Genomic DNA, 18767 nt, shown 5'->3' on the forward strand with positions numbered 1-18767 from the left:
GATGCAAGTACAGGGCAGGCAGGAGCGCCACAGTGTCGATTTTTTTCTCCTTGAAAGGCAATTTATTGAAGAACAGTCCAGGAATGTCGGTATCCAGGGGAAAGCAATGTCAATCCAAATCGACTTTTCTATAAGTGTGTATTACTACCTCAGACGCCAAATGCAAAGCCAGACATGACTGATCATCCAAAAATTGCACCAAACATTTGCGCCTCATGCCTAGATTCACGACAGCTTCGCCCCAACTCGGATGCCCGCGCCTTTCCAAAGCCAAATAGTATCCAGAAAATCGAACTCCTAGCTATAGAACGAGATACCATTTCCCCTTCTGTGACGCCAGGTAGTCAAGAGCGCAGGATTCGCAACACTGATTCGATCGTAGCGCTATCTTCCGCCTCGAGTCAAACACCCCCATGGCCAACCATGTGATTGCATGCCAACGAGCATAACGGTCCCCTTTGGTCAATAGAATAATGATCTTCTCCGGCATGGTATTCCCATCTAACAGTTCTTCGGATCCACCAAGCATTGCTACCACGTCTGGACCGAGCTGGATCTTCTTTGGCTGTTCCCAGCCATTCTGGTCTTTGTGGCTGCATTCTTCAATGAGATGGGTATTGAACAAATTCTTAGCCATCTGGCTATAGGCCAGGGTTTGCTGGAAGGACTTGGAGCCCCCATGCTTCTGCCACTCACGAGTCGACTCAAATGAAATGAAGAGGGTGATTTGAAACTCGTACGAAAGAGTTACATAGTAGTCTTTCCTAGAAATGTGGTTCGCGAATGTGCGGGGAGTGTACTCTCCTCTTTCAACAGGGGTGACATAGGACTTGGCAGTTCTTTCAATACCAATCCCATCTAGAATCCGTAGTTTGCGCTCTCCTGTTTTGGAATTTGTGGGTGTACCTTTGCGAATGTGGACGAGCTCAGGCCGAACATCTCCTGGGTCAAGGTCATCATACGTGGTCATCAACACGGACCACCCGAAATCACTGCAGAGGGATTCGGTGGCGGCAGAACCACGTTTCTTGTCCCTGGTTGAGAACTCGCCAGACGAGAGTATTTTCGACACCCCATCAAATACCGCATCAAATCGAACCAGGCCTGGCTCAACATTCCCCTTCCGTACCGTACGTATTAGGCTTCCTAAGGTGATAATGTCATCGGTCAAAATTATTGGCATATCCCCACATTTTCCTACCTCCGCGACGTGAGCGAAGATCAAGACATGTTTTGTGGCACTTTCAAGCATTCGTATCATCCGCGCTTGCGGAGAGAATTCAGGACGGTGGCTCGGGACCATTGCGAAGAAGGAATTAAAGGTCGAAGGCAACGTGGTTTCGGTAAGGCCGTTTTGTGATATGAAGGTCGCAAACCCCCGGCAAAGTGACGGATCGATGGTAATGCCGGCGAAGAGCAATTTAGCGGACTCCATGATTCTCCATGTTTCCAATCGGATCGTTTGCCCAGTTTCCTCGAATTCATCCTGTCCCTGTGGCACAGGGTCCGGCAGCTCTCGGGCCATTCTCTGCGAAGCGGCGATTGCAAATCCAACCGTCAAGCATACCACCTCCTTGTAAATCTCGTCATCATCACTTATGATGGTATCGACATTCAGGCTGCGACGTAGGAAGACCGTGCCATACCCTGACAGAGGGTGTCTTTCGGCTGCGAAGAGGTGTTCGGAGTCGTGATCTTCTGGTTTACACGTAAGAAGGACGGTCATGTCTGTTTCATGGAGGGAGATTTCAGGGCCGTCTTCATCTCCCTCCTCATTCCAGTCCAGCTCTTCCCTATCAGGAAGATCGGCTCGGCGCCAATGAATGATCACATGAGGTCCCTCGGCGTCCCCAAAGGAAACGTCCGGGCCGGGAAGATCTGTGATCACAACATTGAGATTCAAAATGTGGTGTGCCCAGATTGTGAGAGGGATAAATCCTCCCTGAGAGGAGAGTGTGATTATCCTGTTCGCTGGCAGGCTTTTCACGACGTAGAGGAAGTCCATAGCACCCAGAAGAACCGCAGGAGTAAGTCGAGTGTAATAAGGGCTCCAACTGTAATCTTGCATTGAACCCCGAATCCGATCCTCGATTTCTTCACGGTATGGTGCCCACTGGAACTCGCCGCATTGCGTACAGCAAGCTGCTAGTGTGCTCTCGACGCCTTCGTACACGCAAGGACTGCTAGCCCCTGGCACTCCAGCTTCGTATCGTTTAGCCATCCCGGTGGCGATCATTCTGGCAAGGCTTTCTCTCGGAATAAAGTAAGAAAGTGCTGATAGAGTGACTATGGTTGCGAAATATTCTGATTCTTGAAATGCTCGGATCACGGTTGGACCAGGGCCGGTCCGGAGCTGGATTTCCGAACCTTCGTGCAGTGGTGTGACCTTGCTGATGTGGACTTTGGCCTTGAACGCCTTCTCCAATTCAAGGGAAACTTGAGCTCTTCCAAATATGCTTGCCAGATCAGCCTCGACAACTATATCAGAACCTGAATTACGAAGCTCGCGCGCCATGTCGAGTAGTTTTGTGTATACCAAAGTACCAATCTCCCTTACAGGGAGGACATTTGTAAGCTCGAGTGCAAGCTGAAAACCAACGTAGCCCGGCATCTTTGGCAATGGGAGTATTACTCGAAATTCCGAAGATCTTGATTATCCTGAGACGGTATAAAATGGGCTGTGTAGGAAGGGCATTCGAGTATGAGGCAGAAGAATGTTGGTAAGATTTGATCAGGAAACTTCCTTAAGCTGGTGCTCGGAGGCTTTAAAGGATGATCCAGGCGTTTGAGATGAGATTGTGGTCTTTGCCGGAGGCAAATATTGCACTATACTTTCTCGATGACCTCTTCCAAAGAACAAGAAGCTTCGTATAGGCTGAGGTAGGCAAATTGAAAAGCGTGCTTTCACAACTCCAGAATAGAACCCAAGGGTGGCATATACCTCAACTTTCGACAATAACTGAAGTATCACGAATCTAGGAATGTTGTACCGCCATCGTGAAGTTATGTCTCAAGAAGATAGAAGAGAAGAGACTCAAAGAGGATTTCCAGGCAAACAGGTCGCTTACCTTGGCCATTTATTCCTGGTTTGGCGGTTCGAGTTCCTGCAGGGCTATGTACTCGCTGAGGCTGTACATCTACTGGGCCTTGCAGGGGGAATTTGGCGGGTGCTTGAACCGCCCAGCTGATCCTTTGATTGCATGATCCAATCGTTCTGTCCATTGGAGGGCACTGCGGCGTCTAGGCTGGGAAAACCTGAGACCCCCGTTTGGCTGATATCAGGCTGAAGCGACATGATGGTTCCTTTTGGAAAATCTCAGACAAGACTCAAACACGGCCAGTATTATCCTGGCTTCGTTGCAACGTGGCTGACCAGGATGCTGATCGCAGCCGCCGAGGGTGGCAGGGTGGTCGTGCGTGCTGAGATTTGTGTTCAGCCTTGTCGCCCAGTGTGCCTGCCGAAGAGCGGATGCCCGGACAAAGTCCGTCCTTGGCGCCGTGGCGCCGTGGCGCAGAGCGATGACTCAATCTGGCTTTAGCCTCAAACTGCGCAATGAAATGGCGGCGATGGCAATAGTAACTTCTAGATCGTCAACTCAGCTCACTTTCTCTGCAACACACTCAACAACGCCCATTCCTCTCGTATACCTAGCCACAGTACTCAATTGCTGCTTGTTATTCATAATCGACTGCTCTGGTTCCTGTTCTTTGCATCCTCCGTTGACGAAAGCAGAAGCAGCCGCAGCCCACGACACTACCACTTACCTACCTTGCTTGCGTTTCCAAGACTTCCATACTCGACATCATGGCTGATAACGACTGGGATACCGTCACCCGTATTGGCAGCAAAGCCAGAGGCCCTGGCAGCGGAGGCGTCGACCGAGAACGGGTGGTGAGGGGCAGCTCTGCACTCAACGCAGCCAAACGATCAGGTGCCGTCGTTGCCACAGAAAAGAAATATGGAGGGACCAACAGCGTGAGTGGCAACTTTGGTCTGCTGGGATGCAACAGCCAGGACTGACACATGTTTCTTAGAAATCCAGCGTTGAAGGTCAACACTTGACCAAAGTCGATCGCTCTGACGAGATCATCAAGCCCAAAACCGTCCCACTTGCGGTAGGACGAGCCATCACCGCCTGGCGGAATGCAAATAAGAACGACAAGGGAAACGCAATGACCCAGAAGGAGCTTGCCGGCAAATCTGGAGTCAAAGATGTGCTGCTGAAAGACATTGAGAGTGGCAAAGCACTATGGGACCAGAAATCCATCAACAAACTGGAGAATTACATGAAGATTCACTTAACGGGGAGTGATATTGGGAAACCGAAAAATGCGCACCCCAAGAAGTCGTAACATCAGCAACGAATTCCCTGACTTGGATGTGAAAAGAGGCGGGATATAGAAGAGGGGCAAGGGATGCCGAAGGCCAACAAGGGCGAGAACAAACATTGACGGGCGCCTCAACGCACGGTCCTGCTTGTGGAATATCGAGTATGGCGCATGAATCGAACTGTCGGGACCCTCAGCGACTCACCCACTCGGATGTTTAGTTGCTTGTTTCTCCCATGTTGTGGTTTTGCCCCGAGGGCTGCTATAGATAGAGAGGTTGTATGCGTTATGACTTGTGGCTCTGGGATGGGAATCGCAAAATAGACTGGCGTGGAATATTTGATGGCTTCCTCCCTTGCCTTCACGCCAGAGATTGTCACTGTGAAGAGTGAAGAGAAAGGAGAGGAAATGAACACCATGCTTTCCTCCCCATTTCCATTCTCCTCCTTTCCTTCTCTCTCCTTGTCCATCCACTCCCAAGGACGAACCACCATATCCCAAAGCAGGGAGACATGGGAAATCAGCCGAAGACCCTAATGTCTCAATTTTCCCCAGCCCAGCCAGGCACTGGGATGGCTACACGAGCACGCCATGCCATGCTCTTCCGTTTGTCTACTTGATTAATTGCCCGTTTTCGTCATTTTCCCCCGGTCATTCCAATTGATACTTGATTGTATCGTGGAGAGGATAGTCTACCTGAAACGACCAAAGGTGGGATCTGACCCGAACTCAGTTCGAAGAGGAGATGGGTATTTTGGACGCTGAAGCTCGTTCTGATGTTGTCATTTATATTGGTACTTGTGCTAGTACTTAGTACTGAAAGCTGGATAATGCCTTCTTTCCTATCCAAAACTCGAACACAAATCGACTTGATACTGAGTCTATGCCAACTCCTTTCCGATGTCTGGAGATCTTTGCACCGCCGGGCCATATTCTTGCTCTCCATCTTAGTCGTTCTATGCATCTTTGTCTTTGTTGTCACCTTTCGCCGGCATTGTCCTCCATGTCGAGTTTTCGATGATCCACCACCATCTTTTTGTTCCCTCAGCATTTCGACTGCGATCTTATTTATGCCTTGGCCACATCGCCCAGGCCCTCAGCCTCCAGATTCTTCTTGAAACGTTTCTCAATGGCCTCCATGAACTGGGTCGTGGTGACCCACGCCTCCCGATCTTTGCGCCCACATGCCAGCGCAAGATCCTTGGTCATGATTCCATCGTCATTGACCGTCTGAATGACTGCCTTCTCCAGATTTTCCGCCCAAGTCACCAGCTCGGGCGTGTCGTCAAGTTGTCCACGCTTGACCAATCCCCGAGTCCAGGCGAAAATACTGGCAATGGGGTTGGTGCTGGTCTCTCTGCCCTTCTGATGTTCTCGGTAGTGTCGTGTAACAGTGCCGTGTGCGGCTTCACTCTCAAATGTCAAGCCGTCGGGAGTAATCAGCTGACTGGTCATCAAACCGAGAGATCCAAAGCCCTGCGCAACAATGTCACTCTGCACATCTCCGTCATAGTTCTTCATGGCGATCACAAATCCTCCGCTGCTCTTGATCATTTGTGCAACCATGTCGTCAATCAGACGGTGCTCGTACCAGATCTTCTTGGCTTCGAATTCTTTGGCGTATTCTTTCTCGTAGATTTCCTGGAAAATGTCTTTGAAGCGTCCGTCGTAGGCCTTCAGAATGGTGTTCTTCGTCGACATGTAGAGCGGATAACCCCTGTCAAGGGCGAACTTGAAACTCGCATGCGCGAATCCTCTTATCGAATCATCTGTGTTGTACTGTGTTTGCGCAACGCCGCCTGTCGCAGGGAAGTCGAAGACCTTGATCTTTTGTGCTTCCCCGCCATCTTTAGGTGTAAAGACCATTTCCAATGTGCCCGCTTCACGAATGACCGTGTCCTTGGCGCGATATTGGTCTCCGAATGCGTGACGGCCGATAATGATGGGCGCCTCCCAACCGGGCACCAGACGGGGAATTCGAGGGATCACGATAGGCTCCCGGAAGACAGTGCCGCCGAGGATATTTCGGATTGTGCCATTGGGAGAGAGCCACACTGCGAGCAGCGTTAGTAACGGGTCGAGGGGATGCGAGGTGCTTTGTATCATACTCTTCTTCAGGTGGAATTCCTTGACTCTGGCCTCATCCGGAGTGATAGTCGCACACTTCACACCTACAGAATACTTCTTGATGGCTTCCGCAGCATCCACCGTGACCTGGTCGTCCGTCTCATCTCTGTAGGGCAAGCCCAAGTCGTAGTACTTCAGATCGATGTCCAGATACGGGTAGATGAACTTGTCCTTGATGTCTTGCCAGATTATCCGAGTCATCTCATCGCCGTCGAGTTCGACGACGGGATTCTTGACCTTGATCTTTGCTGTGCCTGAGGACATGGTGCGGGTCTGGCTCTGTGGCAGGCCCAGTCTGCGTGATTCGGCGGCGAGTCTGTTGGATGCCGTGGGCGCCATCCTGGACAAGAGCGAAGAGGAAGAGTGATATAGAGACCGGCGTGACAGAGTGGATCTTCTTGCAGCGCCGCCCACGAGCGCCGTTCGGAGAGGATTCATGTGGGTAGGGGAGGGAAAAAAGCTAGATAAAGGAACGGGAAGTGCAGGTTAGTATATAAGAAGATGTGAGGCCCGGGTGAGCAAACCGAAGTGATCAGAGCGACTTGGGGAGATCTCTTAGCCCACGAGCATTACCTCGACAACCCAGATTGCCCAGATTGCCCAGCGAGCTTGCACGTTGGGAAGTGCGCAAATAGCTCGGTTCGTCGCTGCTGTTGTGGACACCCCTCTGAGGTTCCATCGGATACAGATCTTGTGATTCAACAGCCGATGACGAGATGGACCAACAGCCGAGGATGAACAGAGGCGGAATTGGTCAATTGTCTGTAGCGATGTGGCACTTGTGGGACGTGGGGTTTTTTGCTGCTGGTGCTGCTTTGGCGGAATGAATAACGGGCTGCAGGGGGATGGGCGCAGGTGGCAGGTGGCAGGTGGCGAGCGCGGCTAAGGCTCCGAGATCGCTCCGGCTTCAACTTCTAGAAGCCGTGACCGCACCGGCACTGGCTGCAGAATTCTCCCGACGCCAAACAACGTTGAGCACGAGCACAACAAGTAACCAACAATCAACTTACCCGCCGCATATCGTTCTGCCCCACGTTTTTCCCCTTCGTTCCCTTCGTCCCTCGCCATGGCCGATAAATTGCGCACTCTCCAACAACTCGAGTCTCTCCAGGCCAAGTACGTAGGCACAGGCCACGCCGACACCACCCGCTACGAATGGAGCCAAAACGTTGTCCGCGACTCCCTCGCCAGTTATGTCGGTCACCCCCCTCTGCTTGCGTATATGGCCCTTGGGATGGGAGAGAACAAGGAGATTGTCAGAGGACAGTTGATTGAAAAGATGATCAGGGCGAGCGGACCGCCACCACAAAGAGACGATGACTGAACCATGTCGTGTTCACATGAGACAAATTCGGACAACAGTCCACATCGATCCATGAGGACAAACATACATTCAGCGTCCCCTTTACTCATTGCGAGGGTAGAGAAGCGGCTTCCTCAACATCCAGGATGGACATACAGCTTCCTGGTCCTTTTCTAGCCAGAACAACACTTGAGCTCCCCGTGTCCGAGATCGACCGCGGCACATTGTTTACGCGAAGCTCTCAACAAGCGAGTCCCATTTCGTGAAGACCAAGCATTCGGGTCAGGAACGCCAATACTTCCTGGGAAGGGAGGGCCTTGCAGGATTTCAAGACCCTCTCAACTGCAAATCACAAGAGAGGAGCAGTTGCGGCCTTGTTGGCAAAGAAGCAAACAAACCCGGGTTGGAGCATGGAAGACGAACCAGCTATGGATATGGTATTTTTGATTTCATACCAGGCCTCTTGAAAGTACAGTATGTGCAGTACCGGAAAATCTGTCCTGCATGTCAATCAAGTTGAATTCGTCATGCCCGTAAAAAAGATCTGCAGTTCATTCTGGCTTTGCTCGCTTCCTCAATCCTTTAGGGCAATTGTGTGAAAACCACTCTGCCTCGTCCCCCGAATGACAAAACCACCAAGTTCTTGGCCCTGGACAAAGCAATGGCCCGTGGATGGCCTGTTGAAAAGGACAAAGGGAATATAAGTATGGATGGTTGGTGGTAGCGTGCACTCCCCCTTTCCATTCATTTTGTCGACGATCAGCGTAGCCAAAGAGGTCGGTGGCCGACCACCGACAATCAACGCCATTTTCGCCCATTTTGACGCCGTTTGCCCATGCACCCCGTCTCCGTCAAGAGGTGATTCCAGTTTCTTTTTCTTAAGACAATGCCCATTATTCGCTCAGTCGCAGTGCTTGTGCGCTCTTCCGCTCTGTGGAGGACACTCTAATGAAATTTCATAGCCATAGCCTTTGCCAATCAAAGGCTGAAATATCGAGCATCAGAACGTGAATACCATCATTAGAAAATGCCATTGACAATGTTGCTGCCAATGGTAGCTCCAGCTCCAAAGATGGCAGCATTGCCCATCTTCTTGCCGAACTTCTTGCCCTGTTCTTCGAGCTTGCTGTATTTCCGACCTTCTGGGCCGACGTTGGAAGAGCCAGACTGAGTGATCTGGAGGGGTAGATTTCCGTACTCAGTTGACTGTGAGTGAACCATGGGAGGCCGGCGGTCCTCGATGACATTTACATAGCTTCGTGGGAAGATGCCTTCTAGGTTGGTCCTTTCATTGCGACCTCTCCACCCTGAACTTAAGTCAGCACACTGTTGGACACGTATTTGAACGAGCGGCACGTACAATCGTTGTTCATATGCTCCAATACTTGTATCCGATCACCTTGTTGAAGCGCCAGGTCGCCAGCATCTGTGGGCGTGTATGCGTAGAGAGCGGATGCAATCGACAAGATTGGAGGTGGAACGTAGGCTGGAGGAGGGAGAGGCGCAGGTGTAGGTACGGGAGCATATCCCTCCTTCAAGTTCATGCTCGAGAATTGATCGACAGGAGTGTTGGCGGCGCCATTGATGGGAGCGTGTAAAGGAGCATGTAGCGGCGTCTGGGCCGGTAGTTGTGCTAGGATGGAGGAGAGCTGTTCCGGGGAGATGATGGAGGTATCGGCGAGAAATTCCAGTTCCTATCCAAGGTCAGTCTGAGGATCCGAGAAAGGGTAGAGGTTGGGGTGGCTACACACAGTACGAATGGTACGGAGAGAGCGGTTGGTCAGGGCGATGGAGGCCTCGGTGGCCATGTTATCGCGAGGAAATCAGAAGGCTCGGACGCGTATGATCAAGCAGATGCGAGACGCAAGAATGAAGAAAAGCGAAAAGAGATCGAAACGAGAGTGATGAAACTCAACCTCGGAGGGTGGTGGGTGGTCGAGTTGATGGTCGTTTGACTGGATGAGGGAGGAGGTCAGGTTACAAAGGGTTTGAAGGACAGAAGGTTGGTGCAGGCGGGCGGTCGGTCGGTCGGGGTGGAAAGGTGAGGCGCAGGCCCCAGAGCGAGCAAGATGACTGGCCTGCTGGGTAAAACGGGAGCGAGAGATCGGGCAGGGGAATAAGATGCGAGGGCCCGCGAGTGGGTGGATGTAAGGTGGTGTGTGTGGTGTGTGTGGTTTGGATGATGAGGATAGGAGTGTGGTTGGACCGTGAGCATGGACGGGTTGCTGAGGGCGTGAGGGCGCGAGAGGGCGTGACGACGTGCTTTGAAGGGCTTGCCAGGTGGTTGATGCAGGGTTGTCCAAGTGACTCCTTACCGGCTGGTCCAGAAGACAAGGACAGCTGCTCGCAGTGCTCGGGTGTTGCTTCGCGCTCGCTAGGCATAACTTGCTGGGTCTGGCTAGCGAGAATGGGCACTAATTGGCAGGCCTGGCCGCCTGAGGACTAGGGCTCGCAGCCTAACTACGGGTGGTGAAAGGGTGAAAGGGGATGCCTGACTTTTCGGACCAAGAGGATCAAGTAATCCGTGTCTCAGAACGCCGACCGAGCTAGCACGCTCGGATCTATCGGTAATGCCCCTTGTGGCTAGCGGCAGGATTTTAGCGGCATCGATCAACTATCTTTAACCATCCTTGACCATCCTTAACCATCCTTAACAGTCCTTGAACTGGTGCCTGACGTCCGAAAGCCTTGTCCACCTTGTCCACCTTGTCCACCTTGTCCACCTTGCCAACCACCAGAAACAGAAGCAAGACGAGGGATTTGTCGCCCGTGTTCGCTCCACTGGAGCCCCTGCGTACCTCGTACTCATCTCCTTGCTGACTGTGTGCTTGCCTCTTCCATCTAAATTCAACGTCTGTCCTCCATGCAAAGAATGACAAAACTGAAAAGAAAGAAGACCTTGTTGTCCTTGTGTTTCTTTCTGAGGACAATCCACTTCTGATATGTGTGGAGGTCAACCTTTGCGAATATGCGAGCATGCACCCGACTTCCAACATAAAGAGATGCGACTTCCCATACAAAGCATGGCGGAGGAACTATGGCTCTTTGTCACATCAGTCCTCAAAGAGCAGGTAATAGCCTTGCGGCTCACTCATCGCTGCTCCTGCTGGCGCGGGCACTGATGCTGATGTTGGTCTTCGTGAGTTTTGAGTTTGGGTGGCCCGTCGTTCATTGTCTCCTTGTCTTCTTGTCTGCCTATGCAATCGCCCGTTGTTTGGTGGCCCATCCGCCTTTTGTGCAACTCTAAACCCTCAAACCCAGCACGCCGCGGCGGCGGTGCGCACACAACGCACACAAACAGAAACTGAATGAATATGGCGGATTGCTCGGTCCTCACCGTTTGCTGAACGTCCAAACCGCGATTGCTTCCGGTGAAGGTGAGGTATATAATAAATGGGATATAATGTCACTGGCCCAGAATATTTTCAGATCTTGTCACAAACAGTCCCGCGTCCATTGGAGTTTTGCTATATCTTCAATACACTGAATTCACTGCTTTGAAAACCTGTCACCATTGGCCGCGCCTTGCCGACAATCACACTCACATTCACAGATCTATAATTCCCCAGCCACCGTCAATGTGAGTGTTTATCCTTTGCTATTGTCCTATTGTCCCCGTCGCGCCTTTATTATCCGCACTGCATTCACTGCTGCGCGGTGACTGCCTCAGTGACTTCCTCTCCCGAACAATCCTGAATATAAAAATCCTCCTGTCCTCTTTCTCTCCAGACTTCTTACCCACAGACTATTCTCTGCTTGAGTATCAAAGAGCTTCCTTGCTTTGGGCCCTGTTATATACTCACATCAATTCCACAGTCTTCCACTCATACCTTGATCCTCCAGCTCTTCTTGCTCCAGCCAACTCCAGTCAACTCCGATCGACTTGTCAAGAAATACATTCCACACAGTCGAAATGGCCTCGCAACAGACCCTCAAACCTCAATTCTTTGTCACCCGTCAGAATGGCAACATGGTCCCACTGATTGCCATGGACGAGCTGCCCATTCATGTCCAGATTGAGGGTGTTTCTCGCAGTCTCGGTCCCCACGACATCGCTGGCATGATCGGTATTGGCACCTACGAAGCCCGTCACGAGTTCCATGTTGTGCGAAGCATGAACAACACCACACCAATCCCTTTTTATCCCGTTCACGGTTCTCAAACTCCAAACTCGAACGCTTCACCGCAAAATTCCACCGTCACGACTCCATTGTTGTGTCCAACCACTCTCTCAACTCCCACCCCACCCAAAGCAACCGACGTCAAGGGAAATCAACCCAGCGCAACATCTAGCAACGCTGTCTCATCTTCCACCGTCTCAATCGAAGAGGAAAACAAGTCTTCTCGACCTACATCCCCTCCCGCCAGTCCTAGTCCTCGTCCCAAAGTCCAGTTTCCTACGACAACCACCACGACTCCCACTCTCGCTCCTCTCGCATGGCGAAACAAGGCTGCGCCCATTCCCGCAAGCACACCCAACCCTCCTGCCGACCCAGACCCAGAGATGCCTCCGCCTGGTCAGAAAATCTACTGCTCGTACTGGCTGCGCAACGGCGAGTGCAACTTCGCGCAGCAAGGGTGCATGTACAAGCACGTAATGCCGCTCAACCTGCAGGTGCTCGAGGTACTTGGCTTCCGCGACCTCCCGGACTGGTACCGCAAGACGTACAAGTGCGGCAGCCTGCGCGTCAATGGCGGGCGCAACGGGCTCAGCTACGGCATCCTCGACGGCAACGTCAAGCCCGCCAACAAGAAGCGCGTCGGTCCCGATACGGAAGCCACCAAACGCATGGTTGCGTCCCACATCAACGCCGTGCCCACGCCAGGCAGCAACGGTAGAGGAGGCGGCGGCCGAGGACATTACCGCGGCGGCAACAACAACCACCACCACCACCGTGGTCACTCCGGGTCCGCCCTCCAGCAACCCACCGCGGCCAAGGTCGACAGGGATCCCTTCAGTGAGAAGATGCGGCGCGATGCGCGCCTGAGGGCCGCCTTCGACGCCGACCTCAACAGCGAGATCAGCGACATGATGATGGATCCGGAGATGGAGCGAATCCGCGAGCAGGAGCAGGCCGGCTGGGAGGAGGAGCAGGCTGCCGCGAGAAAAGCCGCTGCCGCCGCCGTCGCCGTCGACGCCGACAAGACGACCGCCGAGAGCACCGATGCTGCTCGGAGCGCCAGCAAGGAGTTCGACGCTGCCATGGCTGCTGTCCGTGCTGCTCCTATTATTGCTCCTACTCTTCCTCCTGGTCATGCTGTTCCTGCTGCTGCTCCTTCCAGCCCTGCAAGACCTGCTCCCGCTGCAACTACTCCTAGCCCTGCAAGTTCAGCTGGCAAAGACGGGAAGAAACATGGCCGTGGTGGTTCCGGTGGCGGCAAATATTCACCCCGTGGGAAGAAGGCCCAGGCCCAGCCTCAGGCCCATGGCCAAGGGCAGAAGAGAGCTTAAATCGGCCTACTACAGTGACGACGGCAACGAAGACAGCAATGATCAAGACGGTGAAAAGATATGAGTGCACCTCAACGACCGCAGACAGCCAACGGTGTGGAACGCAACATGCTCAAAGAATCATGAAGCATTGAGAGACGGCGGAACATGACCAAAAGGAATCATGAACAAATGAGAGAAAACGGTGTCCATCAATTTCAACAGGGACCTCGGAGTCAGGGGCTTTTTTTTTTGCGGCGTTGCTGGGATGGCGAGAGCGCGAATGGACGGGTTTCAAGACGAGCTTTTGGAGACTTGGGAAAACTTGGATGGTGATAACGGCATATGGCATGTGGCATGTGGCATCAGCATCATATCAAAATGGCCGGATTCGGGCTCGGGTTCCAACAGGTGTATTATACACCTTAGCATTGCGACTGAGATACCCCCTTTTTTTGCCTTCTTCATTTCCTCTCAAGGTGGGGGAAAAAAGGATAGTTAATATGGAATGCATTAACAGATCATACCCTGGGTGGGAGCAGAGGATACCAGGTAGTTATGAATGCATTCACAGACAAGATGAAATGAGACTTCATGTCAAAAAAAAGGGTTTTTTCCTCTTTTCTTGGGTTGTTGTCAAATGTGCCATTGAGAGATCTATATCTTAACCCCTCTCTATTTTTACAAAGGCCGCTATTGTCTCAAGGGCGCTGGGCCTGGCCTTCCCAGCGCGCGAACATATTCGTGCACCAATTCCTTGCCGTCAAGGACTTGGCCTTGCTGTGCGGTTTGTGCCTCGCCCAGCAACTTCTGCTCCTGTCTCGCCATCACCAGCTCCCTGACCCTCGCAGGCTTCAACTTCCACTCCTCGGGGAACTCGATTTTCTTTGCCGGCTTGTGATGCCTCAAGTCGAGCGGGATGTCTTCCATCATATCCTTCCCGTTGCGCGCCTCGTCGAGCAACTTCTTCACCAGGTCTCCCAGGTACCGCTTGTTCTGCGCGGGTGCCTCGTAGGTTTCGCACGACATCTTGATCACGTCCGTGTCCGGGTTGTAGCGCGGGCCGACGAGTTTCAGAAGTTTGAGACGTTGCTTTTCCGTGAGGTTGGGTAGGTCTTTTGAGCAGAACTGTACTACCACTTTACGGGCCGCGGGGTGGTATTCGCCCATGTACGTGGTGTAGCGGAAGCGGAGGGGCGTGGCCTCTGTAGGGGGTGTGAATGGTTTCGCGAACTCTGAGAAGACAAGACACGTTAGAAGCGATCGTGGGTGGTGAGAAATGCTTCTCAGCAGACTTACGTTGTAATAATGGCATATCCCATGCAATAACCCGCGTATATTCTCTGATCTCTCTGTGGAGGTCCAACTCGCTGTGCGCAACGCTGGAAATGGCACTCTCATCCCATTCCTCGTCGCCATCTTCCACCTGCGTGAATTCGTCGTCCTGTTCGTCCAATGCCCAGAAGCCCACTTCATTGCCCTTCAATGGCACATCGGGGAAATCCAAGGGCTCGACTTCCTTGCCGATTTCCCGGTCCACACTGTCGACAAGCCTCTCCATTGATGGGTCTTCGGCATTGAAGTCAATCCCTGCTTCTTCGAATTCGGCGGCATAGTGATTCTGCAGCGCCAGATATGACTCTTGATCCTTGGGCGAGAGCATTTGGAAATCGGCCAGTTCGTCCGCATCGAGGTCGGCGAGGGTGATGGGTGTGGAGGGGACTTTGTAGCCGCCTTCAGGAGGTCGACTGAGGTCCAGGTCTTCGCCGTCATCTTCATCATCGTCTGCGTCCTGGTCAAACGCACTGGTCCTTCGGTTATTGTCTGCCCGGCGCGGCAAGGACGTCGAGAGTTGTCGAAATTGTACGCTTGTGCTCGTGACTCGATGCCGTCGTTGGGCCAAGAGCTGCGACTGTGCTGCTGTTTGACATTTTCTCTTAACAGGTATCTGTCGAGTGACCTGAAACAACGACCGACATAGATGCCGTGCCGTAGTGGCCATTGTTGCTGCGTGTCTTTTAGATCTTGTGAGCCTGCGCATTGGGGAGCTTCAGATAAATTTCCCCAAATCGCACTTGCATATGGGTCCCTTGTAGTTCGCCGTACCGTTAGATGTAAAGCTCGTGCCGTGTGATCCGCCGAAGTCTACATCTTGTGGTCTACCTCAACGTCGTCTCCATGCTCCCTACCTTGTCGCAATCCTGTCTTCAGGAATTTGGATAATGAGCGATCAGAAATCATCTAGTAATGCCAGTGGGAAGCGGTGCTTTGTGACCATCGGCGCAACAGCCCCCTTCAATAGCCTGGTCCGGGCCGTCCTAGAGCCAACATTCATCAAACCTCTCTGCGATGCAGGGTATACACAGCTACGAGTCCAATATGGCAACCAGGAAGGCGAGGCTATCTTCCAAGAGCGATGCAAAATTCTAAAGGAAGCCGGGTTCGATCAAGGCATCGAGATTACAGGCTTCGGGTTCAACAGGGAAGGGTTGCGAGGGGAGATGCTGGCAGTGAAGGGCCAATCGCCACAGGACGAAGGGATGGTCATCAGCCACGCCGGATCGGGATCAGTTCTTGACGCCCTGCGCATCGGCGTGCCCATTGTGGTGGTCCCAAACACCGATCTGTTGCACAACCATCAGGTAGAGTTGGCCGAGGCTCTGGCCGAGCAGGAGTATGTGATCCACGGCAAGCTCGACAACCTCGCGGGTTCGATAGCGAGCGTCGAGGAGTTGCGGAGGAAGATGAAGCAGTGGCCGCCGCTGAGGTCGGGGGAGGAGAAGTACAAACGCGGGCTGGAGGACGTTATTGCCGAGGAGATGGGCTGGCAGATTGGCTGAGTGGGCACGCCCGCGTTGGGGGCTTCTTGGGCGTTTTCGAACTTGTAGGGTTTCTGTGATCTTACTCATCTGTTATCTTGAAGGGCGGTTTGGCGGGAAGCGAAAAGGTTCAACAAAGGGCATAGAGACGGTATTCGATGCCACGAATTGGGTTTCCAATTGATCAATTAGGTCGACTGTAACATCGAGGGTTCCGTCGACATATTGGACTTTGCAAAGAATTGTCAGCTTCCACCAAATCCGCCTTTGTATCTGCACTGAGAGCCATCCCAGGACATTGAGCAGCTGCCTGCAGCCATACAGTCATGGCTTTCGTGAATTCTGACGGTAGCATAGGTAAGCCATGGCCACAATTCAACTGCACATCTGGCTAACCAGTCTTTTCTCCAGATCCAGGGTGATGATTGATGTCCATGCTCTTGTTTCAATCAGCCGCTGCCCTCCGGTTTTACGACAAGGAAAACGTCCTTGTTAGACTATTTCACTTTGCAAGATGGCAGTGCTCAGTAGTCACGATTCCCGTAGCAAAGCCTGTTCCGTTGCAGTTCTCTCAACAGCTATGCTCTTCCATGGCCCTCCTACTCGCCTTCTTTTCAGGCTACGGTTTGTGGGTCAATAGCCTCAAGAGCCTCAAGGAAGGCCAATGTGCGCTGATAGCGGTATGTACATGGTCCTTCAGATGTCTTGGCTCGGTTCTGCCACTCGCGTATCTTCCTTGTTGGGTTTTTCGTACGTAGCCAATCTGGGTCATGGTGCTGCTGAATGCGAAAGATTTGCAACATTAAACCGTCGATGTCGTCGTGAAACCAATCACAAACTTTCTCATCGTGCAAGACTCGCGCGTCGCCTCCATCCCATTGGTACATCGACCTCTGTGTCACTTTTTTCAAGGCATCCCATGCGAAGGTAGGCCCGTTGACCAAGGTGCCTCTGTTAATCAATGCCTGAATTCGCGGAAGCTGAGGTTGCAAGGACCGTGGCCAAATCTCAATCGACTGCACTGCCTCGTGCTCAAGAGCTGTCCTGAATGCGTTCCCCGCCGAGACATCCGCTGCACAGATGATATTGTTGCGCTCCTCTTTGGCATTACGTCTAGCATCTTCAAAGGCTCTGTCGCGATATGCGAGCAGTTGATTCCCCGTGACCGCGCCAGTGGTTGGATGTGCAAGCAGTGTCAAGACTACCTCCTTCAGATCTCCATGTGACATGTGCTGAAGGACAAGCTCTGGGGCTGTACACTCATTAGTGTGCGGCTGGTACAACAGGCGTAGAACCACAATCCGTACAGATCTCGGGCTTGCTTGGTCCCGCCGCGCGTTTCGAAGGTTCGTCGAGCACGTCACTGTGTCGTCGCTTGTGAGCTGTGGCCATTTTGATTGAAGACTCAGAAGTCTATTGACTGTCTAGCTAGATACTAGGTTCGAGTAAGAGGCGGTGTGAAGGGACGTCAGGTCGCAAGGTCCGAGGACTTTAGATCGTTCGACGCGTCTGGACGCTAGAGACGCATTCTATTCGCGTTGCCACCAATCCTAGGCTGGCACTAAAGTGGAATCAAACCAAGGACGGTGGCTTGGGTGGCTTATTACGCTCTGATCCTTCGAGAGACACATCAGGATAGAGGCTTTATACAGAGCTTCTATCGACCACAGCTCCATTCTGTGAATCCTGGGTGTTTCCAAGTTATTATCCAAGCTAAGATGGCGCTTCGCTGGCAGTGTTAAGGCGAGGAGGAACAGGTGGCAGAAGGAGATAGGGTCAATTCAACGACAGTTCAAGAGAAGACTCTCTGCGAATGTAACAAGCCGACGGAAAGGACTCTGACCGCCATCTATTCTTCGAGGCTGTCGCAATTGAGTGTGATATCGCCGCCGCCGTCACAACGGAGACTGCGCCCACTCCCACGGCCTTCCGTCGGTCCCCCATATTCTAACCCCCAGGTATGACTGGCTTGCGGCCTCAAACTCAACACCTTGTTAATACTCTGAGATGTCTGGATGTGTCCGTCGGGCGTTCGCAGGGCCACCCTCTCTCGATTAGAGCGAAGCATGCCGGCGCTTGGGTCATAGCCGCGGATCCCATAGTAGCCCTGCACCCGCTTTTCCTGTGCTTTCCTTTCTGCCTTGATTTTGTCGTTCTGCTTTGCTCGCTCTCTGCTCTCCTGTCTTTTCTGCTTTCGCGTTCTGTCTTCTTCTTCCCGTCGTGCTTTCCGTTCTTGTGCCGCTGCTTCTTTGCGAGCTTTGGACTGTGCGCTTGGCTCATCTTGTTGGTTTTTCTCGACATCCTGCATCGCAAGGTCTCTGATGCCTTTGGATCGCCTGAACAAGATGCAGTCAAATATTTTGTTTGAGCTGACTTGATGCGTTGCCGCTATCCTGGGGGCCGGTAGGGAAAGAGTGGAACCATCATTTTCTGGACAGTCATGAGAATTACGTTCCACGAGGTCGTCCGGGCCTTGGTGTGCTGCTCCGCGAGCTGCGCTCCCCTCGAAGTCGACTTGATCATGCCTCGGCAGGTCGGCCATGGTGTTCACACGGGATTCGTTTCGCTCCGGTTGAGTAGAGACCGCCGTGATTGAGATATGGATAGGATCGAGTCAAACCGGAAGAAGCGACGCTCTCTGTTTCGGTGAATTGTCAAAATACAATGGATGAAGAGCGCTAGAAGCAGGACAATAAAGATGGGTGCGATAAAATATTCCACGAATTCGATGAGGTTGTTGAAAGCCATAGGTGAGGTG

At 52.5% G+C, this 18767-nt stretch overlaps 10 protein-coding genes across 10 annotated transcripts; 4 read left to right on the forward strand and 6 right to left on the reverse strand.

Moving 5' to 3' along the window:
* Positions 1-301: 301 nt before the first annotated feature.
* Z520_08812 (uncharacterized protein) lies at positions 302-2611 on the reverse strand (the record flags this gene model as incomplete). The annotated part of the gene is made up of 1 exon (XM_016779308.1): positions 302-2611. The coding sequence occupies one exon, from the start codon at positions 2609-2611 to the stop codon at positions 302-304; it is 2310 nt and encodes a 769-aa protein (XP_016629418.1).
* A 1194-nt stretch (positions 2612-3805) lies between these two features.
* On the forward strand, positions 3806-4353 carry Z520_08813 (uncharacterized protein; the record flags this gene model as incomplete). The annotated part of the gene is made up of 2 exons (XM_016779309.1): positions 3806-3976; positions 4036-4353. The coding sequence occupies 2 exons, from the start codon at positions 3806-3808 to the stop codon at positions 4351-4353; spliced, it is 489 nt and encodes a 162-aa protein (XP_016629419.1).
* Positions 4354-5397: 1044 nt separating this feature from the next.
* On the reverse strand, positions 5398-6795 carry Z520_08814 (isocitrate dehydrogenase [NADP], mitochondrial; the record flags this gene model as incomplete). Its single annotated transcript, XM_016779310.1, has 2 exons — positions 5398-6383; positions 6438-6795. The coding sequence occupies 2 exons, from the start codon at positions 6793-6795 to the stop codon at positions 5398-5400; spliced, it is 1344 nt and encodes a 447-aa protein (XP_016629420.1).
* A 727-nt stretch (positions 6796-7522) lies between these two features.
* On the forward strand, positions 7523-7780 carry Z520_08815 (uncharacterized protein; the record flags this gene model as incomplete). Its single annotated transcript, XM_016779311.1, has 1 exon — positions 7523-7780. One exon carries the CDS (start codon positions 7523-7525, stop codon positions 7778-7780), a length of 258 nt encoding a protein of 85 aa, XP_016629421.1.
* Positions 7781-8779: 999 nt separating this feature from the next.
* Positions 8780-9567, reverse strand: Z520_08816 (uncharacterized protein; the record flags this gene model as incomplete). Its single annotated transcript, XM_016779312.1, has 3 exons — positions 8780-9066; positions 9120-9453; positions 9511-9567. The coding sequence occupies 3 exons, from the start codon at positions 9565-9567 to the stop codon at positions 8780-8782; spliced, it is 678 nt and encodes a 225-aa protein (XP_016629422.1).
* Positions 9568-11672: 2105 nt separating this feature from the next.
* On the forward strand, positions 11673-13211 carry Z520_08817 (uncharacterized protein; the record flags this gene model as incomplete). The annotated part of the gene is made up of 1 exon (XM_016779313.1): positions 11673-13211. The coding sequence occupies one exon, from the start codon at positions 11673-11675 to the stop codon at positions 13209-13211; it is 1539 nt and encodes a 512-aa protein (XP_016629423.1).
* Positions 13212-13883: 672 nt separating this feature from the next.
* Z520_08818 (uncharacterized protein) lies at positions 13884-15192 on the reverse strand (the record flags this gene model as incomplete). The annotated part of the gene is made up of 2 exons (XM_016779314.1): positions 13884-14425; positions 14490-15192. The coding sequence occupies 2 exons, from the start codon at positions 15190-15192 to the stop codon at positions 13884-13886; spliced, it is 1245 nt and encodes a 414-aa protein (XP_016629424.1).
* Positions 15193-15412: 220 nt separating this feature from the next.
* Positions 15413-16030, forward strand: Z520_08819 (uncharacterized protein; the record flags this gene model as incomplete). Its single annotated transcript, XM_016779315.1, has 1 exon — positions 15413-16030. The coding sequence occupies one exon, from the start codon at positions 15413-15415 to the stop codon at positions 16028-16030; it is 618 nt and encodes a 205-aa protein (XP_016629425.1).
* Positions 16031-16623: 593 nt separating this feature from the next.
* Positions 16624-17401, reverse strand: Z520_08820 (uncharacterized protein; the record flags this gene model as incomplete). Its single annotated transcript, XM_016779316.1, has 2 exons — positions 16624-17261; positions 17317-17401. The coding sequence occupies 2 exons, from the start codon at positions 17399-17401 to the stop codon at positions 16624-16626; spliced, it is 723 nt and encodes a 240-aa protein (XP_016629426.1).
* Positions 17402-17858: 457 nt separating this feature from the next.
* Positions 17859-18551, reverse strand: Z520_08821 (uncharacterized protein; the record flags this gene model as incomplete). Its single annotated transcript, XM_016779317.1, has 1 exon — positions 17859-18551. The coding sequence occupies one exon, from the start codon at positions 18549-18551 to the stop codon at positions 17859-17861; it is 693 nt and encodes a 230-aa protein (XP_016629427.1).
* Positions 18552-18767: the final 216 nt, after the last annotated feature.

The sequence above is a fragment of the Fonsecaea multimorphosa genome (assembly GCF_000836435.1).
Source record: "Fonsecaea multimorphosa CBS 102226 unplaced genomic scaffold supercont1.21, whole genome shotgun sequence".
In the NCBI taxonomy this organism is placed as follows: domain Eukaryota; kingdom Fungi; phylum Ascomycota; class Eurotiomycetes; order Chaetothyriales; family Herpotrichiellaceae; genus Fonsecaea; species Fonsecaea multimorphosa.